At 39.9% G+C, this 26,994-nt stretch overlaps 1 protein-coding gene across 1 annotated transcript in view; it reads right to left on the minus strand.

Annotated features, from left to right (window-relative positions):
* Positions 1-26,994, minus strand: part of SH3D19 (SH3 domain containing 19) — a 239,087-nt gene that overhangs the window by 69,684 nt on the left and 142,409 nt on the right. The window contains exons 3-7 of the mRNA XM_043973453.1: positions 16,231-16,271; positions 8,990-9,032; positions 6,235-6,370; positions 5,401-5,602; positions 2,589-3,599 (exon numbers count right to left, since the gene is read on the minus strand). Coding sequence (XP_043829388.1) covers positions 2,589-3,599; positions 5,401-5,602; positions 6,235-6,370; positions 8,990-9,032; positions 16,231-16,271 — 1,433 coding nt within the window. The remainder of the gene's footprint in view (positions 1-2,588; positions 3,600-5,400; positions 5,603-6,234; positions 6,371-8,989; positions 9,033-16,230; positions 16,272-26,994) is intronic.

Here is a 26,994-nt window from a genome sequence, read left to right on the forward strand (position 1 = left end):
ATCAGAGGAGCCTACTGAATAAAGGGGTGACCTGGTCAGATCTGTGTTTTAGGAAGATTAATCTGACAGTTGAGTGGAGTGACAGCTACTGATGGACTGGAATGGGGAGAGAATTGAGGGAGGGAAACCAACAGGCTGGTTATTGTAGTAGTCCTCGCATGAGATGATGAAGGCCTGTACCACAGTGATGGTGGTCAGAGGAGAGAAGGGAAGATACATAAAAGAGATGCTATGAAGATAAAATTTACTAGCCTTGCCAACACACTGGATGTGGGGAGTGAGAAAAAGTGAGGAATCAAGGATGACATGAAGATTGAAGAGGTACTCTGCACAGTAATAGCAAAGTTTGGAAGGGGATGGATTTAGGGGAAATGATAACACATTCAGTTTCAGGTACATTGAATTTAAGATGTCTAAAGTGTGAAATGTCCAATAGGTAGTTAGAGATGTGAAGCTGGAGAGTCAGGAGAGAGGTCTGGGTTGGATGAGGAGATTGGAAAGTTATTTGTTTGTTTGCTTGTTTTTTTAGGGCAATGAGGGTTACGTGACTTGCCCAAGGTCACACAGCTAGTAAGTGTCAAGTGTCTGAGGCCGGATTTGAACTCAGATCCTCCTGACTCCAGGGCAGGTGCTTTATCCACTGCGCCACCTAGCTGCCCCCAGAAAGTTATTTGTATAAAAATAATAATTGAAACCAGGGCAACTGACGCATAGGTCAGGTGCCACCTTCTTGAATGCTCTCCTCCCAATGAAATTACTTAGTATTGAACTGTTGATATTGATAGAGATATTCATGAATATGCAGATAATCAATACACAAACATACACATACACACATAAAATATACTTATAAGACCATGTGGCATAGTGGATAGAGCACTGAATTTGAAGTCAGGAAGACCTTGTTTCTGGGGCAGTTAGGTGGAACAGTGGCTACAGCACCAGGCTTGGAATCAAGAAGACTCATCTTCATGAGTCTGAATCTGACCTCAAATACTTATTAGCTGTGTGACCCTGAGCAAGTCACTTAACCCTGTTTGCTTCAGTTTCTTCATCTGTAAAATGAGCTGGAGAAGGAAATGGCAAACCACTCCAGTGTCTTTGCCAAGAAAATCCCCAAAATGGGGTCATGAAGAATTGGACATGACTAAAATGACTTAACAACAAAAACTTTGTTTCTCATCCTGCTACAGATACACAGAGCCAAGTAACCTTAGAGAAGTCACAATTTCTCAAAGGCTCAGTCTAGTGACAGAACCTATTTCACAGGGTCGTTGTGAGAAACAAATGAGTGAATATATATAAAATATTTTTCAAATTTTAAAGCACTCTATAAATGTCAGCTCATTGTTATTATTACTGCCACTGTATACTCATCTGTGTGCAGACTGTTTCCTCCGGTAGAAAGTAAACTACAAAAAAAGGTTTCATTTTTGTCTTGTTTCCCCAGCTCTCAATACCTGATGGATTTAATGGAGCTGAATGTGCACAAACTTTGTATTCTCTGTGTGCACGAGAACAGATAAATGCACACGTCAGCCTGATGCGCATGCATGTGCACATACATACCATGGACAACTGGAATAGCATATACAGTAAAAAAGTACATTTCATTATGGGTCTAGGCAGATTTTTAAATTTTTGCACAAGAATCTGTTTTAAGGGTCAAAATCCCCTATTTTGGGTCTTTTCCCACAAATATTTTATTTTAGACTCTTGCTGTGATTTCACCTGGATAGGGAACTTTCAATATGGAAGCTTCATTCATCAAAACAAATCAGCTCATCTGTAATTTATAGCCTCAAAGAATCGCCTGGGGTACCGTGAAATTAAGTGACCTGCCATGATCACTTCATTGTTACGTCGACACCTGAACCCAAATCTTCCTGATTCCAAAGTTGGTGTCCTCTCTACTATACCACATCATCTCTCCCCAGGCCTCAGTTCATGCCCTGCCTATAAAACACACACACACACACACACACACACACACACACACACACACACACACACACACACACACACAAAAATTATGTACCCATCCCAGTGTGGCCTGTAAGTATTTAAGTGGACACTGAGCTAAGCCTAACAGTTACAGAGCAATTGCTGATCTGTACTGGGGAGTGGGAAATTCCATACCAGAAGTTTCTTATATGGTTGAAATCACAGACCTAGATTCTCTTCTCCCCTCAAAAAAAAGATCCAATACCAGCCCCCCACACACACACATACAGATATAATGTCGGCAATTTGGACTTAAATTTATTAAGTTGAGTCCAAGCTGCCAAATTAATTTGATTCACTTGAAATGCACCTATTTCATCATTTCTTTCCATCACCTCAGACTCAACATGTCTAAAATAGAATTTACTACTTTCCCTTTCCTGTCTTCATCCCTCCTCTCAACCAACTCTCCTGCCATGTCTTTATTTTGTTTCATCAATCAATTCTTTCTTTCCCTCCCTCCCTCCCTTTCTGATCCCTTTTTCCCCTCTCCCGTGATAATAACTCAAATTTCTCAAAATCTAAAATGCAAAGAGCCCCCAAGAAAACATCTCATGTTGATGTCCTGTCCCTCCCCCACTTACCCAGGTCCATCTCTGAACTCAGGTGTTCTTCAGTCAGGTTAGCTGATGGAGCAGGTAGAACATCATCATCAAAACTGATGAGATCTGCTTCTACCACCGGTGGGCACTGAGAGGAAGGGGCAGGTGTGCTTGCAGTTGGCCCTTCTCCCAGGGGCCGGAAAGCTCTGGTTTGTGCTGTCACAGAGAGCCTAGGAGAAGCAGCGACTGGTTTCAATGGAGGTGCAGGAAAGGCAGGCTCTTCTGAGGAAGGTAATTTCTTCGGAGGCAAAGGCCGTGGTGCCGGAGTTGGAATTCTCTTCTCCTTCTCGGGTAGCTCTACTGATAACCTGCTCCCGAGAATGTCCAGGGGGCCATTACTAATACTCTGTACATGGCTGGCCTTTGGTTTCTTTGGCAATTCGGGTTTGGTTACTGGGATGCCTCCGACTTCCGGAGGGTGCAGGTGTGGAGAGGGCCCTTCCTTGGAGGCAACCTTGGATTTGTTTTCGGTCCATGAGTCCCATTCTCCGGAAGCTCTATTAATGGATGGCTTTGGAACCACAGTAGGTTTTCCCGCAGGAACAGCAGGCCTCGGGGGGAATGTCCGGGGAGCGATTTCTGGTTTCTTAGACAATCCTGAGGTTGCGGCATTTGGTCGGGATTCAAAAGCTTTGATCCGTGAAACAATACTAGCTTGGTTTCTTTCTGTGCTCATGCTGGTTATCACTGCTTGACTGTCTAAGTTGCTCCCATCTAACAAGGACAGGGACTGACTCGGTGATGCCTCCTGTTTTAAAGTTGGTTGGCTAGTTTCCTGATGGTCCTTTATGTTGCATGGAGTATCCCTGACTATTGGTTTGAGATTGATTTTTGATCTCGGCCTGGGCACTGGACATGTCCCAACATTGGGGTTGTCTTGGAAAGTCTGTTCTTCGATGACATCAAAGACAATTAAAGGAGCCACATCTTTCAAAAGATTACCAGTTGAGGACAGCAAAGACGGCTGTAAAGGCTTGGGAGGAGGCGGAACTGCTAAAAAGAAGATGCCAAAACCAAAAGCAAGTTGCAACATTAGCATTTCAAAACACACATCGGCTTTTAATAGAAGAGAAGCAGTTTTTTGCTTAATAGACGTAGAATACCATCAGGTTTTAATTTCCTTAATTAGCAAAAAAGTAATTTTAGGATCACTGGCAAAACCCCACAACATTCATGATCATCTTCCTGATTATAAAGAGATAGCTATTTACATTTTTTAAAAAAATCATTAAATTCCCCCACTCTACTTAAACTGATCACAGAAATCATTTCCCTGCAGGTGATACACCTCCAACATTCCTTTTCTTGTGTGAGCAGCACTCGGTCCTAAAATGCCATGAAGCTGTTATTCTTTAACTTTTGTTGTTGGTTTTTTTTTGGAGGGGAGGGCAGGGCAATGAGGGTTAAGTGACTTGCCCAGGGTCACACAGCTAGTAAGTATCACGTTTCTGAGGCTGGATTTGAACTCAGGTCCTCCTGAATCCAGGGCTGGTGCTCTATCCACTGCGCCACCTAGCTGCCCCTATTCTTTTTTTTTTTTTTTTTGCAGGGCAATGGGGGTTAAGTGACTTGCCCAGGGTCACACAGCTAGTAAGTGTCAAGTGTCTGAGGCCGGATTTGAACTCAGGTCTTCCTGAATCCAGGGCCGGTGCTTTATCCACTGCGCCACCTAGCCGCCCCTGCTGCCCCTATTCTTTACAAGGGAAAATCAGAGCAGAGAGCAATACCGCCACTAATTTAAACTCAGGGCATCTTGGCGATCCCAACTAATGTGGGGACAGTGGACAGACAGCACTGTCATGTTTTTAAAGAGAATGACTTACAAATGCAACCAATGAACAGCCATATAAAGAATGTAAGCTAAATTTCTATTTTTTTTTGTTTTCCTTTTTTGAGGTTTTCCCCTTTTGTTCTGATTCTTCTTTCACAGCCTGACTAATGCAGAAATGTGTTTAATGTGATTGTACATATATAACCTATATCGAATTGCTTGCTGTCTTGGAGAGGGGGGAGGGAGGGGAAAGAGGGAGAAAAATTTGAAACTAGAAATTTTGTAAATACAAATGTTGAAAACTATCTCTAAATGTAACTGGAAAATAATAAAATACTTTTATAAAAAGAAAAAAGAATGTAAGCTAAGATCATACTGTTTCAGAAGTAATATTCAATTAAATAAACCCTAATTTTAAATTTTCTCAAGCCTTGGTGATAGAGGGCACACTTTTTTTTTGGGTGAAGCAATTGGGGTTAAGTGACTTGCCCAAGGTCACACAGCTAGTTAACTGTCAAGTGTCTGAGGCCGGATTTGAACTCAGGTCCTCCTGAATCCAGGGCCAGTGCTCTATCCACTGCGCCACCTAGCTACCCCAAGGGCACATTTTTAAATAAAGAAGAACTGGGGGGGGGGGGGGCACGAGCTAGCTAAGTGGTACAATGGATAAAGTACCTGCCCTGGATTCAGGAGGACCTGAGTTCAAACCCAGCCTCAGACACTTGACACTTACTAGCTGTGTGACCTTGGGCAACCCTCATTGTCCCACACCACCCCCCCGAAAAAAAAAAGAAAAAAGAAAAAAAAGAACTGGGTTCAAATTTGAACACTGACACATATTGCCTGTGTGACCTGGGATGAGTCACTTTACCTCTCATGCCCCAAGCAAACTTCTAAACTTATGAGTTAGAGATAAGTTTGTGATTTGCATTGGGAGAAGGAAGTTCTATACTGGGAGTCTTCTACACTGATGAAATCATAGCTCCAGACTCCCCCACCCCACAAAAAATCCTAACTCCTTACCTAGAGCTGTACTGGATTTTCCAGGGGCAGGTGGCTTATTTGCATTAGTTTCAGACAGGGAGCTGCCTATCTCCTCTGGAAAGTCTGTCTGAGTTGAAGATGTGATGGTTTGCCTTGGCGTCGTGGGAACATTACTATTACTCCCGGTACTGACTTGGACTTGGTTGATTTCTTTTATCACTTGCTCATAAGAAGGTGGAAGCTGTGAAATAAAGAATTCGGCTCAAGATGGTTTAATCCCTTCATGCCTGTACATTTACAGACAAATGTTAACCCAAGAGAGCTAAGTACTTTGATTCATTTCTTTATCTTTAACTTTACTTTTAAAAAGCTTTAAAACTTTACTTAAATTTTTTTATTGGTAACTTACCTTTAAATCATCTTTATTTACAAATATATCCTCCTCCCCCAACACTCAGCAAGCTATCTTCTTGTAACAAAGAATACAAAAGAAAATGAAAAATCCAGCAAAAATTAACCAACATATTTAATCTCTGATAGTGTATCCAGTGTTCCATGCCCATAGTTGCCCACCTCTACAAAGAAAGGAGGGAGATATATTTTTTATCTCTTCTCTGAGGCCAGACTTGGTAATTCAGTTTGGTCCCAACATTCAGTTTTGTTTTTAAAAAAACTGCTTTTAAAAGAAAACGCGTTTTAATGTATAACCTATATCAGGTTGCTTTCTGTCTTGGGTGGCAAGGGGGGAGGAAGGAAGGAAAAAGGACTTGGGGCTCAAAATCTTATAAAAACAAATGTTGAAAACTATCTTTACATGTAACTGGAAAAAATACTATTAAGATTTTTTAAAAATAAAAGAAAATTAAAACTGACCTCAGAAGGAATAAGTTCACTCGTTCTCCACGGACTTGCAGCAGGAGAAGGTGAGAATCCTAGTCCTGGTGGGGCCCCTGGGAACCAAGAAGTTGGTCTGAGGGGCTCAGCAGCCACAATGGTGATCTCAGGGCGCCTGGCACACAAAAGTCATGTTAGGATTGTTCAGGTTTAAAAAAAGAAAATAATCTTGATCTACAGAATTATTATTATGCCTTTTACACTCAAGGAATAGACAGACATAATGAATGACATACTAGGTCAACCCAACGGCCCATCCAGCTCAGCCTGTCTCCTGCAGAGGCACCAAGGCACACTCTGTAGGAAAGAATGGGTTGCTGTCCTTATCATGTTGTGACAGGACCAATATCCCTCGCTACCCCCCAATATGGATTAGGCTTGTTTTTCCCTAAAAGGAGCTGAATGTTACTAGCTGTGTGACCCTGGGCAAGTCACCTAACTCCAATTGCCCCACCAAAAAAAAAAAAGGAGCTGAATGGCAAGGTTCACGTTGAGGCTCAAATGACACAGCTTCTTGGTAGCATTCAGCCATATATGTAAGAGGTGGGATTTTTTTTTTTAAAGCGATGCATTTGGGGTTAAGTGACTTGCTCAGGGTCACACAGCTAGTAAGTGAAGAGGTGGGATTTTAACTGGAGCTAGAATCAGTTCTCTATCCAGCACGTCACGCTGCCTTTAACATTTACATACATGCCTTTTACAAAATGTTTCAGAGCACCCTCTACCCGCTTTCCACCACCTTTCTACTGTCACTGCAGAAGTGGAAGGAAATGCACAGGACTAAATATCATATTAAATTTTTCTTTGTTTGCTGTGTTGCCACAGCCAAATGATCCAATCACTTAGTGGCAGTGACAGGCTACGCTGAGCCTCAGACTGTTATAAGGACTAGTTTTCTGAAAAGGCAAAGAGCCTTTCCAGATGTCTGGGTTCTACTGCCTTACCTTTTTTTTGGGGGGGGGGGTGGAGGGGACGGCGGGACAATGAGGGTTAAGTGACTTGCCCAGGGTCACACAGCTAGTAAGTGTCAAGTGTGTGAGGCCAAATTTGAACTCAGGTCCTCCTGAGTCCAGGGCCAGTGCTTTATCCACTGCACCACCTAGCTGCCCCACTCTGTCTTACTTTGGCACATATTACCGACTTAATAAAAGTTTGTAGAATTAAATTCAACCAAATTAACTAAAGAATGTCTTTCAAAACAATGTGTACACACACACACACACACACACACACACACACACACACACAGAGCTCATAGGCTCCAAAATACTTTTAACAGACTCTGACCTTTGATCAAATTGGAATTTTAATTTTAAGACTATTGATCAGGTTCTCCCTGACATTTAATAATAGGTTACCTTATCTTAGCAATTCACAAGCACATTCACTCCAGGTATTCTTTTGAGGAAATAAAATTATGCAGAGAATTGCAATTTAATTCAATTTTAAAATTGGATCAGGAGTATAAAAACCTGGGTTCGAATCTTTGTCCTAACATTACCTAGCTATGGGTCTTTGGATAAGTCATTTATTCTTCTCTGGCTCTCTGTTTCCTCAATTGTTTAAAGATAGAGCTAGACCAGATGAATTCCAAAATGCCTGAAAATTCAAAGGATTTTTGATCTGTGGGCTGAAAGAATAATTCACCAAAAATTTATTGAGCTCCTCTATGTACTAGCCTAGGGACTGCTTGCTGTTCAGTCATTCAGTTGTGTCTGACTCTCTGTGACCCTATTTGGGGTTTTCTCGGCAAAGATACTAGAGTGGTTTGCCATTTCTTTCTCCAACTCATTTTACAGATGAGAAAACTGAGGCAGAAGGGGGAGAGGTGTAAGTGACTTGCCCAGGGCTACACAGCTAGTTTCTGAGGTCATGAGGTCATATTTGAACTCAGGTCTTCCAGACTCCAGGCCTGGTATTCTATCCACCATGGTGTCACCTAGCTGACCAGGAAACAAGTAAAGTAATGATGAACTGGAAAAATTCAAAGAAGTAATGGGGGGGAAAACCCCCAAAACAACAACAAAAAGCAAAGGGGGCAGCTAGGTGGTGCAGTGGATAAAGCACTGGCCCTGGATTCAGGAGGACCTGAGTTCAAATCCTATCTCAGATACTTGACACTTACTAGCTGTGTGACCCTGGGCAAGTCACTTAACCCCAATTGCCTCACTTAAAAAAAAAAAAAGATGTAGGCTCAGTTCCTCTCTTAGACACACACTAGTAGCATGATACTGAGCAAGTCACATAAGTCTCTCTGAGCCTCAGTTTCCTTACCTGAAAAACCTGAGGTTGGACTCAGTGGCCTCTATTTCCCCTCAACTCTAAATTCATGATTCTATGATCTCTAATCACCAACACAGACTGAAGTAGAGAATGCACTGATTAGACTGTTTGCTAGATTGTAAACACCCTGAGGGCAGAAAGCAAGTATTTAACATGGCGCCTACTATAGAGTTTTGCACAAAATAGACACACTGTGCGATGCTAATGCTAACTAAATGCTAGTGCTAAATACAAATTTTCATTTAAATCATTAATAAGATATATAATTTAAAATTCATTTATACATTTTGAACTTATATACAAAGACAAACCATATCCATGTATACAGCACAATACAAAAGGAAGGTTCAATATGAAAACATGAATTTCCATTTTACCCTGTTTACTTTTTAAAAAAACTATATAATAAATACTACACATCATTTTCATAGGATATATAATTTTTACGTACCTCCTAATTTGATGTGGATCACCATGAACAGAAGTCCTAGAAGCTATGGAGGGGAAAACAGGACACAATTTATAACATAGTCACAAAATTATATTCTGTAAATCTTTGAATCACCATTGAGTGAACCACTGAAAGAATAATGATTAGTTTGCTCCTGATGTTAAAAAAATGTAATTTCTAAATACAAAAATAAATCAAAATAATATTTATGATAATAAGATAAAGGTAATTTTCTTCATTTGGGGGTTGAATGAGGAAGAGTAAACTTCAGGAATTCCTTTACAACTCTACTATAAATAGAATAAGTGGGATAAATAAATGAGTTGTTATTTACTCACTCTCTGAAATTTCATTAGCCTTAAAATTACTATTATTTTAAAAGGAGATGGTTAAAAAGTAAATGATTAAACCTAAAATGGTTCAAATCAGTTTGCTAAATGTGTAATTAAGACATATTTTTACATATTCATCAAGTACTGCTTAATGTAAACTCTCAGTTATTTGTATTCTCCCTGAATGTTAGAGAGATTTTCACAAAATCTCAAACTCAAAAGGTGATAACATGGTCTAGCTTTTCACTTTTTTGGGGGGAGGGTAAATCAAACCTATTCTTGAGAATATTTTACATTTGTCACATGAAGTTCTTCCTAAGTGAGGGATATACTCGATAGCTTTTCACAGGTAGGAAAATCCACAAATACTGTACCACTGAATAATAAAATCTTATGAACAAAAAAGAATTGTAATCCTTTTAAAAGCTGCCCACATTTCTCTCCAATGTGCTCTCTTTTTCAGTGCTCTTTCAATTCTTCCTATAATACTCAGGAAGAACCTCATTGAGAGTTTACTCTCTCTCCCGTTTTAAAAATTACTTAGTTGCTTCTGATTTTCTCTAGCAAATCTCCCTCTTAATAAGGAGACTATACCCTGGGACAGGCAGTGTTGCAGCAATGGCAGCCACGGCTTGGGCCAGAATCAGCCCAGGAAGCAGAAGGAAGGGAGATGAATGCACCACAGGCTGGTAGGATGGATGCACTTCGAATATCTGAAAATGCCAATCCTGAATCCTCCAATCCAGAAGCTCTCCCAGATTCACAATTGGAATTGGTTTGATTGTTTCCTACTGTTGAAGAGCTAGACCAGTTTCAGGCTTCATTTGGTTATATTTTCTAAAAGCATAGAGTGAGACTGACTCTTTCAATAGTAAACCTGATTCACAATGGAATTCTGTTAACAGAAAAGCTCACCCCAAGTGTGCCACAATCATCTCTCCACAGGCACCAGGTACAAATAATACTTTAAAAAGACATCAAGTTATCATTGTAGACATACCTCTTCCACGGGGCATTTTTTCTGTGCACTATTCATGAGTGCTGAGGGAAAAAAAGAAGGGGTTACAGAAGAGGAAAGGGAGAAAAAGAGGGAACCAGGCTGCCTACACTTGGAAAAGAACTAGCAACAAGCACACCTGTGATTTTTAACCAATGCTTGTTCCCACAAAGAGGAAAAAAGTTAAAAAAAAAAATTAACCAAGGTTCCAAGGGCCTGCTAAATTATCATCGAAAGAGCCCCCAGGATTATATCTATGCTGACTTTAGAATCAGAAATCCTGGTTTCAAATCCTGTCTCTGATACTTACTAAGTTTGTGAACTTGACAAGTCACTTAAACTCCTTGGACATGCATTCCCTCATCCATAAAATGAAGCAGTTGTACTAGATGGTCTCTGAGGCCCCTTTAAGCTCTACCTCTAGAATTCTATGTTTAAACAGACAAATATCCCTTGAAATTTGTTGCTGCTGAATTGTTTCAGCTGTGGCTGACTCATGGCCCCAATTTGGGGTTTTCTTGGGAAATATACTGGAATGGTTTGCCATTTTCTTCAACTTATTTTATAAATGAGGAAACTGAGGCAAAGAGGGGGGAAGTGACTTGCCCAGGGTCACACAGTTAGTAAGGGTCTGAGATTAGATTTGAATTCAAGTCTTCCTGATTCCAGGTCCAGCACTCTATCCACTTTGCCACCTACTTACCCCACTGAAATATACCCAAGTAATTTTAACTAGAAGGTGTTCATTAACTAAGATCATTAGGAGAAATTAGTTTATAATGTTCCTTCTGAAAGGACTAATTTCAAAGTATGTTAATACTTCAATATATTATATATATTTGACAATCCAATTTCTTTACTTTTTTGAATTAAAAAAAAATTTTCTTCTCAACATTAATTTGCTTTGGGTGGATTATTTTGGCAAATTGACAGGAAACAATGCATTTGAGGCTATAAAGTTAATTGTCCCAAGACATTTTTCTCCTACATTTTACTTTCTACATATCTTGTAATAAAGTGGCAGAAATTAAGGAGTTTGGGTGCGTGGCACCCAAGTACTACAGGAAAGATCCCCTAGCAAGTGTTTTCTGGGGAAGTCTGGGTTCAGACCATAGGATCTGAACTTGAAAGGGGCTTTAGAAACAACCTAGTCCAACCCCTTTACTTTATTTTATTTTATTTGTTTTGCAGGGCAATGAGGGTTAAGTGACTTGCCCAGGGTCACACAGCTAGTAAGTGTCAAGTGTCTGAGGCCGGATTTGAATTCAGGTCCTCCTGAATTCAGGGCTGGTGCTTTATCCACTGTGCCACATAGCTGCCCTCCCCCTTTACTTTACAAATAAAATAAACTTGGACAAAGGAACTTGTTTAAGGTTACACAGGATATAAGGAGGAGTGCTAAGACTCAAAACTCAGGCCTTCTGACTCTATATCTGCCACTCTTTCCACCACATCATACGTCCACTCAATACCTCCAAAGCCAAAATACTTTCATTGTGGTGGAGAACAGTGAGAAAAGTTAAGTAGCCTGAAGGAAGCAGAAACTTAGGTAGATAACTGGAAGGACCATCCCTGAAATGAGTCAGGAAATCCAGGCCAAATGTGATAGAAACTACACAGTTATAGATGGAGAGCTGAAAGGGACCTCAGGGGTCATCTAGTTTAATCCCCTCATTTTTCAGATGAGGAAACTGAGGCACAGGGAGGTCAAAGGATCTGTGTAACAAGGTCCCAGAGAGGCTCTCAGGATCTGAACTCGGGTCCCTTGAGCCATACTGTTCTGATGCTTTCCTCAATATACTTCTGTATTTTCTGCTTGCCTCAGTCCATTCTCGCTTTTTTCACATATTCTGTCACTTCTATGAGATCTATCATCTCCCTTTCTCAGTCTTTCAGTCAGTTTAGTTGTTTTTCAGCCTCATCCAACTCTTTGTGACCCTAGTTGGGATTTTCTTGGTAAAGATACTGGAATGGTTTGCCATTTCCTTCTCCAGCTCATTTTACAGATGAGGAAATTACAGTAGGGTTAAGTGACTTGCCCAGGATTACATGGCTAGTAAGTCTGAGGCCAGATTTGAACTCAGGAAAATGAGTCTTCTTGACTCCAGGCCTGGTGCTCTATCTACTGTGCCACCTAGCTGCCCACCTCAGTCTCCACAGAAGACCAATTGCTATCAGATCTGGATATATTCAGTAGCTGTAGGCATCTTGTGCTTACATACAGAAGCTTATCACAATCCTTTGATTAATAATGATAATAACAACAACAGTAATAATTCATGTTCCAAGAAAACTTTTGAGTTTTAGGAAGCATTATCTTTACAACCCTGTGAGAAAAGTGAAAGATCTCAACTGGCTAAGATGAAGGGCCAAAGCTAATAAGATGGATTTCAATTCAATTCAACGAACGTTTCTTGGGTCTACTATGAGCAAGGCATTGTGCTGGGAATAGAAAGACAAGACAAAAAAAATGGCCCTTGACTAAAAGAAGGGAGATGGGGAGTGATACAAGAGGAACCCAGAGAAGTAAATACAAGGTGTGTGGAAAAGAAGAGCCCACTACCAAACAGGACACAGGAAAGAAAGCCTTCATGGAAAAGGCGAAGCCTGAACTGGGAGAGCCTTGAAGGAAGGAAGATAAGAATTCTAAGAGACAGAGATGAAGAGGTAATGCATTCCATTCAGGTGGGAAGAACGCTTTATGGCTTATACAAATAAATGAGAGCTAGAATGTCAAGGTTCAGGAACAGCTAGCAGGCCAGTTTAAATGGAATAAATGTAAGCGTCTTCCATGAATCTCTTTCCTGTCTCTATCCCTTTGCCCCTGGCTAGAAATGATATATAGGCTGGCTAGGGAATAAAACATCATCAACGGAACCCACCTTCTCGTAGGATTTAGAACTGGAAGGATCTCACAGGTGAGGAACCGGGGTAGCAGAGAGATAAAGAGACTTGTGAAAGGTAACACAGGAAGGAAGCAGGAGGGAAGGGTTCTGAACCCAGGTCTTTCCTAGACTTGTTTAGACTTGTTTAGTGTTTAGAGCATTGGGCTTGGAGTTAAGAAGGCCTCAGTTAGGGGCAGCTATGTGGTGCAGTGGATAGAGCACCGGCCCCTGGAGTCAGGAGGACCTGAGTTCAAATCCGGTCTCAGACACTTGACACTTACTAGCTGTGTGACCCTGGGCAAGTCACATAATCCCAACTGCCCCCCACCCTGCCCCAAAAAGAGAAGGACTCAGTTCAAATTCAGTCTCTGACACTTATTTTCTTTGTGATCCTGGGAAAGTCAGTTAACCTGTATGCATATCAAGTTAACTAGGACTTACCTACTAAGTCATGGAGAGGTTCTAGAATTATATTTAAAAAAAAACAAACATTGGGGGGTGGGGGATGAGGGGGAAAAGGGTAGTTCCCATATTGAGTTCCTTCCATTCACAAATTCATTGATCTTTCTCTTATCATCACCAGGTCCCAGCACAGTATCTTGTACATGGTAGATACTTAATATTTGTTTTGTTGAATTAAAAGCATCTGTTCCAATGCCTTTAAGAATATCTACAAATATGACTATTCCTTCTCCCTTTAGAACCGTCTTCATGAGTTTCTACCACCTTTTAATTAAGGCTTCGAAACGCTACGCAAAATCCTTTGCTATGAAGATCAAAGATTTAAAGCAAGAAGGGCCTTTCAAAGCCATCCAGTCAAACCTCTTCATTTTACAGATGAGAAAAATCAGATCTGGGGAAGTGACAATATTAGCCAGCATCTGTATAGTGCTTAAGGGTTTAAGAGCTTTCCATGTTATCTCATTTGATCCTCACAACAAACCTGGGAGGCAGGTGCTACTGTGATATCCATTTTACAGATGAGGAAACTGAGGCAGAAAGCAGCTAAGGGACCCAGAGTCTCTTACTCAGGGTCATATAGCTAGTATCTGAGGCAGGATTTGAATTCATGTCTTCCTGATGCCAAGTTTAGTACTCTATCCAGTATACCATCACCTCCCAAACTCTTACCTAAGGTCACAGATTTAGTAAATAGAAGAGCTGAAATTTAAACCCAGGAATTCTGAATCTAAATTCATTTTTCTTTCAATTATACCACATTGCCCTCTTTGATGATCTCAATGCAAGCCCAAACATCTAGGTGCTGGTTTAAATGTAGCATCAAAAGATCACAGGGTCATAGATTCAGAGTTGAAGAGATCTGCTCCAACTTCCTCATTATGGAGACGAGGATCTAAAGGATCCCCCATGGAAGACAAGTGATTTGTTCAAGCTTACACCTTGGTAGTAAGTGGCAAAGTTGGGATACAAACCCAGTGTCCTAACTCCATATCCTATGATAGTTTCACTACATCATGATAGCTCGCAAAGAAGAATGTACATAGATAACTAGAATGTGTCAAGGCACTGGGTGGGACATTAAAAAAAAATAACCATTAAAATGCCATTAGTTTATATCTCGTTAATATATAGAATGATATTATAGGGAAGCAGAGAGAAATCTCTCTCTCTCTCACACACACACACACACACACACACACACACACACACACACACACACACTTCTGAGGCACTGAGATGGCACAGTGCATAGAGTGCCAGACTTAGAGTCGAGAAGACCTGAGTTCAAATCCAGCCTCACAGATTTTAGAAAATCCTGGAAAGACTTACATGAACTGATCCTGAGTGAAGTGAGCAGAACCAGGAGAACACTGTACACGGTAACAGTAAGTAGCACTGTGTGATGATCAACTATGACTGACTTAGCTCTTCTCAGCAATACAATGATCCAAGACAATTCTAAAAGACTCATGATGGATAATGCTCTCCACATCCAAAGAAAGAACTGATGGAGTCTGAATGCAGATTGAATCTTACTATTTTCACCTTTTTTGTTTTTTTTTTCTTTCATGTTTTGTTTCCTTTTGTTCTGTTTCTTCAAACATGACTAATGTGGAAATATGCTTTATATGATTGCACATGTATAACCTATGTCAGACTGCTTGCCATCTTGGGGAAGAAGTAGAGGAGAGAGAAAAATTTAGAACTCAAAAATCTATCCAAAAAATCAATGTTGAAGATTGTCCTTATGTGTCATTGGAAAAAATGAAATACTGCCTAAATTTCAAAAAGGCAAGAAAAATAAATAAATAAAATTAATTGGAGGGGGAAAAATAAAAATACAACAACAACAACAAAACAAACAAACCCCAAACTTTAAAAAAAAACCCAGCCTAAGATACTTCCTAGCTGTCTCTGACCCTGGGAAAATCACTTAACCACTGTTTGGCTCAGTTTCCTCATCTGTAAAATGGGGAAAATAATAGCATCTACCTCCCAGGGTTATTATGAGGATCAAATGAGATATTTGGAAAGCACTTAGTTCCGTTTCCAGTACATTGTAAACGCTATATAAATGTTAGTTATTATTGATTACTGAATTAAGTAGGACCAAGGATTTAGAGTTAGAAGGGAGTTTGGAATCCATCTGGCCTCACCACCTCATTTTACAGATGAGGAAACTTAAGACCCCCAAAGGTCAAGGTCACACAGGGTAGAATATTTTAACCTTGATCCACCACTTTCCAGTAAGCTTTGAACCAACTGTCCCACCCAGTAGACGGATACCCTAGAATCTAACAAACAGTAAAAAACAGAACCAAAAACAAGACCCTGGAGTTAAGGCAAAAAATGTTCTTGTTGCAAACAACTGACTCCTAAGGAAGAGAAAGTCTAAAACAAGGAAAAAGAATCACCGCTATTATTGTCTAGGGGTTTATTATTCTTTATGTTTCTCAGTTGGGTCAATTAGACCGCTTATAAAACAGAAGCACTTGTTGGAAATCTAAGTTATCATTTGAAATTAGAATGGTACAAAACATAGAGGGGAAAATAAAAGAAACTTACTTCTCTTGATTACAGCTCTAATGGATGACAAGGGTCCTTGACTAGAAGAAAAAGAAAACATTGGGTAAGCATATTAGTAATCCTTTTGACAAAAAACAATGCATTCTATTCTATCAAATTCATCTGCAGTATTCAGCACCACCAGACATAGTAGATAATGATGATGGTGATGACAGCAGTCATAATAATAATAATCATCATCATCATCATAATAATATAACGATAATGATAATTCACCTTTCTTTAATAATGATAGTAATAGTTCACATCCATGTCAGATGACATCCAAACACCCATCTTTTTAATACCTATATTCTACTAGTGTTATCAGATGGTTCTAAATCATGGGACACCACTGTCTATGAAGGATTAAAAGTGAATGTCACATAGAGGGCACTGAAGAGGAACAGGGTGGATATGAAAAGGCTGCAATATATAGTAAAACAGGAACTATCAGGAACCCAGAGCAAAAAGATGTCCTTGAAATCTCATTTCTGATTTATCCCCCACCCAGACACCAAAGTGCTATTCCTAAATCAAGGTCTGTCCGGATCATTTTCCTCCTCAATAAAACCCAATGACTCCCTAATACATCTAGGCTCAAATACACAGCCCCTCAGGGCAGCTAGGTGGTACAGTGGATAAAGCAACTCAGGAGGACCTGAGTTCAAATCCAGTTTCAGACACTTGACACTTACTAGCTGTGTGACCCTAGGCAAGTCACTTAACCCTCATTGCCCTGCCAAAAAACAAACAAAAAAATCAATTTCAAGCCCTCACAACTTGTCTCCAGCCCACCTTTCCAGCCAGCATTATAATTTTCCTTCCTTTGTGTACTCTTTAGTCCAGCCAAAATGACCCTGCTGATCCTCACACATCACATTCTAGCTCTTGCCTTTATAAATTGGAACAGGCCACTATCCCATGTCTAGAATGTACTCTCCCTCCTCGCCTTTATCTCTTGGAATCCCTAATGTCCTTCAAAGCGTGGCTCAAACACTACCTCTCACATGAGATCTTGCCTGTTCCTCCCAACTCTAGTGTTTTCCCTCTAAAATAAAGCTGTATCTATGTTGTATGTGCTTATTTTGTCATGTTATAACCTCTTAAAAAAGATAAGTTTCAGGGGGCAGCTAGGTGGCACAGTGGATAAAGCACCAGCCCTGCATTCAGGAGGACCTGAGTTCAAATCCGGCCTCAGACACTTGACACTTACTAGCTGTGTGACCCTGGGCAAGTCACTTAACCCCCATTGCCCAGCAAAAAAAAAAAAAAAAGATAAATTTCTTTGAGCTCAGTTACCATTTCATTTTTGTCTCAGTACTCTTAATAATTTTAACAAATAATTGATTGGTCATATGATCAAAAAAGATGGAGGATGACTCATAAAGTGAGAATAAGGACTAACCAATGGGGCCTGGTTGCGCATTAGTATTCTCATGATGTCAGGAGAAATGGAGGCCCTATAACACATTGGGTGGAGTCAATGTGACAAAGTTATAGAAAGAGAGGTGACAATAGATACACAGGATGGGCCGCAATCTGCATCACTGAAGTGAAAAATCACATCCATTAGATCACAAATTAATTTGTATTTCAGAGATATGGAAAACTAAAACCCTCTGTCTGGCTCATCTATAGGCTTCTATCAGGATAAAAGCAAGTGGGTTGGCCATACCCTTCTATGCTATGGACAGGAAGGTCTGAAGGGCCTTAATTATGACTTCTTCTAGCACCAGGAAGAAGTGCCCTTCCTCAGTCACATTCTTTCCTAATTGCCTTGTACCCCTTTTGTTCCTAGAGCTTTTATTCTTTATAAAATTATAAATCTAGAGGGGGCAGCTAGGTGGCTCAGTGGATAAAGCACTGGTCCTGGATTCAGGAGGACCTGAGTTCAAATCTGGACTCAGACACTTGACACTTACGAGCTGTGTGACCCTGGGCAAATCAATTAGCCCTCATTTGCCCCACAAAAAACAAACAAACAAAAATATTATAAATCTAGAGCTGGAAGTGACCTCAGATAAGGAAACTGAGGTACAGGCAGATAAATGACTTGCCCAAGGTCATATAGGTAATAAATGTCAGAGGTGGGATATGAGAGAAGGAAGGAGGGAAAGATAGAGGGGGAGGGAGGGAGGGAGAGAGCAAGATGGAGAGGGAGAGAGCTAGCAAGCTCTTTCCACTTATCACATCGGGTTACTCCTTTCTTCTTAGATTCTATTCACTGATCTATTTACCTGACATTTTGGACCATTGTAGCATAGCTTTTGTCAAAATTCACAGCTGTTCTCCTTATGGAGACAAATCATGCTGCCTCTGAAACTATAAATTTGTGGTTAATGGAATGCCAGTGGGATATGAAGTGGAGTATTCCACTCAGACTCCTTCCCTCACCCCTTATGTATAGACTTTATGCTTCTATTTGATTCATTTCAATTGTCCCAAATTATATTGGATACCATGGCTTATGAAGGGCATTGACAAAGTGTAACATCTCCATTGGTAACGGGGATGGTTAGAGATCGTGCAATATGAAAAGCAAATGAAGGAATGGAGGGCCTAGAGAAGGCTCAAGGGGTACAGATAGGACCACAGTCTTTAAATATTTCAAGGGTTTTCATGCGGCAGAGGGAGTAAATTTGTCCTGTATGGCCTATGAGGGCACAATTAGCACAACTAGATGGAAGTTATGAAGACAGAGATTTCAATTAAAGAGGACTAGATGACAATTAAGAGTCTCTGCAACTTTAAAATTTTCTCATTTTAAGAAGCCTTTAGCCACCTTCCTTGTCCTGGCTATAAAACAAAAAGGAAACATATACAAGACTGAATTTGGTTTTACATAGCTACACATACATATAAAACCTATATTGATTGGGGCAGCTGCAAAAAAACAAAGAGAGAAGCCTTTGTTAGCTAAGTAAGGAAGAAAGAATGGGGGTGTGGGGGATGGGGAAGGGGAGTGCAGAGATGGGAAAGGTACAAGAAAGAGTTTCTTACTATGTATAGACTATTATCACACAAAAGAGGTCCCTTCTCTTTCTCTTTTATTTTTTGGTGAGGCAATTGGGGTTAAGTGACTTGCCCAGGGTCACACAGCTAGTGTCAAGTGTCTGAGGCCGCATTTGAACTCAGGTCCCCTTAAATCCAGGGCCAGTGCTTTATCTATCCACTATGCCACTTAGCTGCCCCCAAGACAATACATTTTCAAGGGCTCTTTATTACCACTGTGTTGCTTTTATGTTTGGCATTCAGACATCTGTCTTCTGCTACTTGATCAAAATATAGATAACTCAAAAGTCAATCTGACTAGAATACAATGGGGAAAGTCCTCACTAGAAGTTCAGAGATCTAGGCTTCAAATGCTACCTTTGATGATATTTACTATCTGTCTGTCTCTGAACAAGTCATTTAAATCCCCTAGGCCTCAGTTTCCTCATTTAAAAAAAATATTTATTTTAAATTTAAGTTGTAAAATGAGGGAATTGGACCAGATGACCTGAGGTCTGGACCTTCCACCTCTAGGTTTATGATTCTATAACTAAAGAGCCCATAGCATTATTTTCTGAAATTTATGTTTGAAAATGTTGTTCTTCTTTCCCCTCCCCCATTCCTCTGTCCTAACTTGCTTAGTTGTTGTTGTTTTTTAATTGCTAGTTCATACAGTTTTTATCTTGTTTTCTCCCAAATGAGCTCAGTGGAGAGTTTTTGGCAATATTTTAGCAAAAGATACAGTCCTGAAAACTTGTTGACATGCATAAGGACAACCAGAACTCATTATCTGCCAGTTCATCAGCATCTTCAGGAAGGATGAATTTTTATTGGCTTAGGTTTCCGTTAATCTGCACAAATCCTGCCTGCTGCTTCTTAGGTGGAAAACTCAGGAAGACATCATCCAACAACATTCATTTTAAGGCTGGGTAATTTCTCCAACCAAATATTCTAAATCTGCAGGAGATTTAGGTGGCAGGAAGTCTCATATCATGAGACAAGAACCTTCATCTGAAGTCATAACTGTTTTCAATAGCATAGTTTAAAAAGAAAAAAAAAGATTCCTTGGAGAACTGACTGTATGCAGCAACTGATAATTTTTGAGAAAAAAAGAGGCACAAAAACTTTTTTCTTAAATAAACAAGAGAGATAAATAACCAAGCACAGCTCAGCTAGCAACAACAGACAACAGTAATTTAGTTTGTGTTTGTCCTGCAGAAAAGAAAAATCTCTACACTTGAGATCCTTTCTGGATAAATAAACTACCCTGAAAAGCAATAGATGAGAACATTTAGATAATTCTGGGTTCTTTTTAGGTTTCCTGCCTGGGTGGAGTGACCCAATCCAACCCACTCCAAGCCAATTTAACAAATATTTGTTAGGCAAGCTCAGTATACTGTTTTCGATGAGGAGGATGAAAAGATCAAAATGGAAACTATCGGTTGAATGAATGAAGGGTTTCCATTCCCCAAAGTGCATTAGTTTCTGAGATTGTAGTCCTGAATTGGGATGAGGGGTTACTTCTGCTGGAAGTCTCTATCAACACCAAAGCTGGACTCAATGTTTCTATAGCTTCACATGATGCCACCCTTTTTGCCTCTGGAGAGCCCACAAGTCTTGCCTTCTTCTAGTCCCTAGTTTTATCATTCCCAATTGTCTTCAGTGAAGGACTAGGCTTTGTTGCTCTGTTCTGGGATTTTCATAAAGAGCAAACGGCCCTTCTCCAGACTTTATATTTTGTTGCTGTTCAATTGTTTTCAGTCGTGTGTGACTCTTTGTGACTGCATTTGGGATTTTCTTGGCAAAGATACTGGAGTGGTTTGCCATTTCCTTCTCTAGTTTATTTTACAGATGAGAAAACTGAGGCAAATAGTGTTAGATGACTTGCCTAAGATCACACATCTGAGAATGGATTTGAGCTCAAGTCTTCCTGACGCCATGCCCGGTACTCTATCCACTATGCTACCTAGCTACCCTAGGCTTTATTTCTTTTAAAAAGTACATAATAAGGGGCAGCTAGGTGGTACAGAGGATAGAGCACCGGCCCTGGAGTCAGGAGTACCTGAATTGAAATCCGGCCTCAGACACAACACTTACTAGCTGTGTGACCCTGGGCAAGTCACTTAACCCTCACTGCCCTGCCAAAAAAAAAAAGTACATAATAGTTACATAGTTCATCTCCTTGTTTTATTTTACTTTGCTTTACTTCCAATAAATACAAATGTTTCGGGTGAACTTTTTAAAAAGTATATAACAGATTTGTGGTTCACCTATTAAGATTTGCTTCTAAGCACTATAAAGATAGCTTTAGAAGCTGGAAGAGACAGACCTTAGGTCATCTAATACAATCCCTTTATTTTACAAATGAGAAAACAGAGATCCGGAGGTTAAGTGACTTGCCCAGGGTCACATAGGTAGTAAGTAAGAGAGCTGGGAAATTGAACCCAAGTCCTCAACACTAGATCTACCACACATTTCCAATATACCACACTGCCTCATTCCATGTTCTACCCTGTATTGCCTTTGCACCTCTTGTTGCCTTCCCTTATCTTTCAGGGGTCCAGAACTGCTATTTGGCTGTCTCTGGTTCCATTGCCTGTCTCAGCAATGTCCCAGGAGCCAAAACTGTGCTTCCTGCCTCACCCCAGTCCTTGAAAGTTCCCATTTCTTCAGTGTGCAATGCTCTACAGGCTATAAGAGAAAAGCATCTAAACTGATTAAGTGTTTAAATCAAATCACACAAAGCTTAACTTTGTAACCTTCCCAGCATTAAAAGAACACACTGTTGGCTAAAAGCAATGAATTGCTCATACTGTAATTTCAGCAGATTGGGGGGGGGGGGGAGGGGAGGGCCTTGCTAAGCGGTCCTCCAATGAAACAGCAGAGCATAAGCACAGACCTCCTCCATCCAGACATAAAAGCCTCAAGGCCAGTCTTGACAGAAGCTTTGTGGCTGAATTTTCTGCCAGATGCTTTGAAAACAAGAATAATAATAAGGATCAGAAAGTTGCTGGGTATGACTTATTTTTAGTAAACAAAACAATGAGTAACTCTGAATCCATCCCAAAGAAGCCAAATTTCTTTTCTAGTTGGGGTTGGGAATGGGTCATGCTTTGTTGATAGGAACAAAACTGCTTTTTTCAATATTTACACAATTTTCAAAGTATCATGCATTAAAGAGCATGGATACAAACACTCTCCCACTTTGTGCCTTTCGAATAAGAACAGGATTCCTTTGGGAAACTAGTAAATAAAGTCCATTTATTTTCCTTATCTATACAGCCCTCTTTTCTCCACAACATAGAATGGGTACAGTGTGTGATGCTATCCTTGTACAGTTACTGTGCTCTCAAGTTGTATCCACTGGTGACTGTATGCACAGAGTCACCAGAGAAGCTGCACTTTCTGCACTTAATGAAGTTTACCTTCTAAGCACAATAAGGAAAGACAATTTGAACAACAGAGCAGAAACTATAAACCTGCACAAAAGAGTCTTTTGGTCAAATCATAGAAGACAAGTTTTTTCGATGTTTAGTGAGTAAGATTTACAGCTTTTGATTATGCTGAACTTCCTCTTAATTTTAATCTGTTATAACTCCTACTATGCTGTCATCCTGGGCTCCCACCAGAAGCGGGAGGAGCCCATTTATGGGCAAGTTGCAACCTATTATGGGTTTATGTTTCAAAATTTCATTTAAAATTTAGATGTTTGGGAACTGGGACCTACTTTTTTTTTTTAAATGTTACAGAGTGAAGTTTTTGCCTTTTTTGTATCCTAGCATTATATTGTCTGACACATAAATCTAGATTTTTGCATTAACTGACCCTCTTAGTAGGATGAAAATTTTTTATTTCAAAGTAAAAAAAGTTATATCAATCAGTACATCTGGTCCTTTTAGTGTTAATAAATGCTTATTGTTTGAAGAATCCAATAGTATTCATGTTCTTTACAGAAGAGGCAGCATGCTGTAGCAGACAGAATGATAGATACAATTGGAGTCAGGAAGACCTGGTTCGAATCCCACCTCAGACACTTATTAGTTAGCTAGGTCAACCTCTTCAAATTATTCAATATGTCTAAGCCTCCATGTCCTCATCTGTAAAATGGGGTGGTGGTGGTGGTAGTAGTAGTAGTAGTAGTAACCTTCTTCAGAGGGCTGTTGTGAGGATCAAACTGCATAGTGTTTGTAAAGTGTTATACAAATGGCAATGCAAAAAAAAGTCACTGTTAACTATATAAATGAAGATAATATTGAAGGGCAATAGAAACTCAGATTAAATAGGAGGACTCTGGTACTATTTGTAACACATGAAAACACATAGCTGTCCTTCTTTCAACAAATTGTAAACTATTTTTAAATGTACATTTACATATATTCATCTATATCAACATCACCCATGATCTCATGGATATAGGCACATACTCCTTTTTTTTTTTTTGGCAGGGCAATGAGGGTTAAGTGACTTGTCCAGGGTCACACAGGCTGGATTTGAACTCAGGGACTCCTGAATCTAGGGACGCTGCTTTATCCACTGCACCACCTAACTGCCCCGGCACAAACTCCTTGAAGAGTGGGACATGTCACCTATCCAGGCATTTTCATTCCATGGAGATTCATGTTCCCATCCCTCATGAAGTCCAATGCAGTGCCCCCAAACTGTATATGCTATGAATCTTTTTTTTTTTTTTTTAGTGAGGCAATGGGGGTTAAGTGACTTGCCCAGGGTCACACAGCTAGTAAGTGTTAAGTGTCTGAGGCCGGATTTGAACTCAGGTACTCCTGACTCCAGGGCCGGTGCTCTATCCACTGTGCCACCTAGCTGCCCCTATGCTATGAATCTTTGAGATGCTACTGCTTAAATGGTTTTTGTTAGTATACTTAGTCTTTTTTTTTAATGTTTACATTTACTAGTCGAGCTAAACCATTTATCAACAGCAAATATTATTAATGATGGTTAGATTGTAAAGCTAGCCCACAAAAGTCTACTGAACCTACAATGTAGCTGATGTAGAATAGGACTACAGCACCCAACAGGTAGTAAAGACATGGTGACTACAGGGAGTGAAAGGGCATTTGTGTGGCTGAACCACATATCTATAAGCTCAGGCAGCCATTTTTCTGCAAAGAAAGTTCCTAAAACAAACATTCATAAGTTAGGACCGACTTTCTTTCTTTTTTTTTTTACTTTCTTTTTGATGGTATTGATTATTCTCATACAGAGTTATTTCACATAAAACCAAACCCCTAGATTTATTATCTTCTAAGAAATATCATTAAATTTACTGTTATTAACCATGTCTTGGGGCTAACTCTGACTTGTTTCCTGAAGCAGGTGACAGAAAGTAATAAAGTGTGTTGGAATAAAACAAATATCTCTGCTTTTTATCTTATAAGTCTATCAACCATAAAAATTCTTATCACCCAGTATTAACTGCTAGGCTTCAGTAATACTTTATATCATATAGAGAAGCAAGAACAAGCTAGTGAATAACATTTTGCCAGTCGGAGCAGGAAGGCTCCAGTTAAAATGGAAACAGTAGCAACACAGAGATGGAACACTGATGGGAGGGTGGAATGACATTGTAGCAACTGGAGGAGAGGCTAACCAAGAAGCACAGGACCCAGCATGGAGGCTCATGGACCTCATTGAGGTCCCATGCAAGGAAGAACTGTAAGTCACATGGACTGTGCATGTCTTTGAGGAAAGCAGAGGTACTGGAAGAGGATGTCTTGACTCTCTACCTAAACTCAAATCCCTTGCCCTACGAGCAGCAGAGAAAGCACACAATGTAGTATCATTAGTCTGGAGGATTATCATCCTATGGGGTTATAGGTCTCTGTGGGAAGTCAGAGGACTTCCAGGGGGCTTGCTTAATTTTCTAATTAACCATAAGTTCTGTCCCATTGTAAGATAAATCCTATCCAGGGAGGTATTATGAGTTAAGAGCACTATATGGGTCACTTGGAAAAGTAGAGATCAATCGGAAGGGATCATTACTTGACTTTCTAGAAAATTCTGAGTTCTTTCCTCTGGTAAGAACCTATGACCAAGTTAGTATGTCCAGTTTATCAATGTGTCAATACTATAACTAAATATATCCCTGTGGGGAGGTAGAAGCCTATTAGAAAAAGAAGAAAAGTTTTCTGACTGTCTATGGATTTAGATGTGTCGTTTTTATGTTCTTTACTCTACAGATAAAACCCATTTTTATTTTTGAAGCCTTGTGAGCCTGAGTGCTTGTAAGGAGAATTCATGGTCACCCTTTAGATAAGTGCCAATTACTTAAATATCCAGGTTTCACTTGGGGGATGGAGGAAAGAAGGAAGAGAAGTGCTAAGAGACTTATAAAATGTACCCAGACCCTTCATTTTAGGAGGAAATCTCTGATATGTGTTATATATAACTACAATGATGAGTAATACATTTACATAACACTTTTCAACAATAGTGCTTTAATCATCGTTTATTTCATTACTTCAAAAGATCTGTGATTTCTCTAGTCATAGATGTGACCCTTTCCTATCTTAGCAGACAGTTTTCATGAGTTACTAGGACCAAAAACATGCATCACTTGATGGCCAAGCTTCTTGTGATGAGAAGCTCTGAATTTACCTAGGTTGATCCTCAGATAACAGATATACAGATGGTGCCCAGGTCTGTGCTCAAAAGCGTTCTAGTTTGGTAGTACAGACCAAAGCTGGTCAGGTTGCTATCACAGGCTTTTATGATGCCAGGATCATCTCTGTGCCATAATGAGGAATGAGAGGATGACTTGAAGGGAGGGATTTATCACAACAATCCATTGATAATGGTACTATATTATTTTGCATTTCCTTATATTTGGAAACCTTTTGAATGTATGTCTGCCTTCTAATTATATTGCTAAGTTCCTCCAGGGAAGGAATTCCTTACTCTTTTTTACAGAATATCCCCCTTTACAACACCAAGTGAACATTTGTGCTCATAAATGATTGTTGAAGGAAGTGACTGGAGTAATTCTTATCTTATATAGATAAGAGTTACACAGAATGAAAAAGGTATGCAGGGTTTTGGTGAGGGAAATGATAATTTCCTACCAATTTCTACACATAAAGAAATTAATGCTAAAAATTTTACATGATTCATATAGAAATCCTAAATTGACGAGCATGTCTTTAAATTAGATCCAGTCAACCTTTCCAGACCCTTTTCATATTATCATGCATCCTTGATCTTCCTTTAGCCTGTGTACAACAACTTTGTAGGATTAGTCTTTGTGTTTAAGAATTAATGGGAGGGGCAGCTAGGTGGCGCAGTGGATAGAGCACCGGCCCTGGAGTCAGGAGTACCTGAGTTCAAATCCGGCCTCAGACACTTAACACTTACTAGCTGTGTGACCCTGGGCAAGTCACTTAACCCCAATTGCCTCACTTAAAAAAAAAAAAAAAAAAAGAATTAATGGGAAAAAAAAAGCATTAATGAAAGCTAGGATAGTAGCAGTTCTCAAGACTGTAAAATATGATGATTAGCTAAAGGAACTGTGGATGTATTTAGCCTAGAGAACTGAAGACTGAGGGAGTCACGGTAGTTTTCTAAGCATATAAAGGTCTGTCATGAATAGGCTTTTCTATTTGGTGCCAGAAGCCAGTACTAAGAGCACTAACGCTACAGTTGCAATGAGACAAATAAGGACTGATATGGGGAAAATGCTTAATAAGAGCTATCCAAAAGTGGAATAAGTTTTCCTAGTAGGTAGTGAGCTCCTGAACCCTGCATATCTTCAGGCGG

This window comes from Dromiciops gliroides, chromosome 6, assembly GCF_019393635.1.
Source record: "Dromiciops gliroides isolate mDroGli1 chromosome 6, mDroGli1.pri, whole genome shotgun sequence".
NCBI lineage: Eukaryota > Metazoa > Chordata > Mammalia > Microbiotheria > Microbiotheriidae > Dromiciops > Dromiciops gliroides.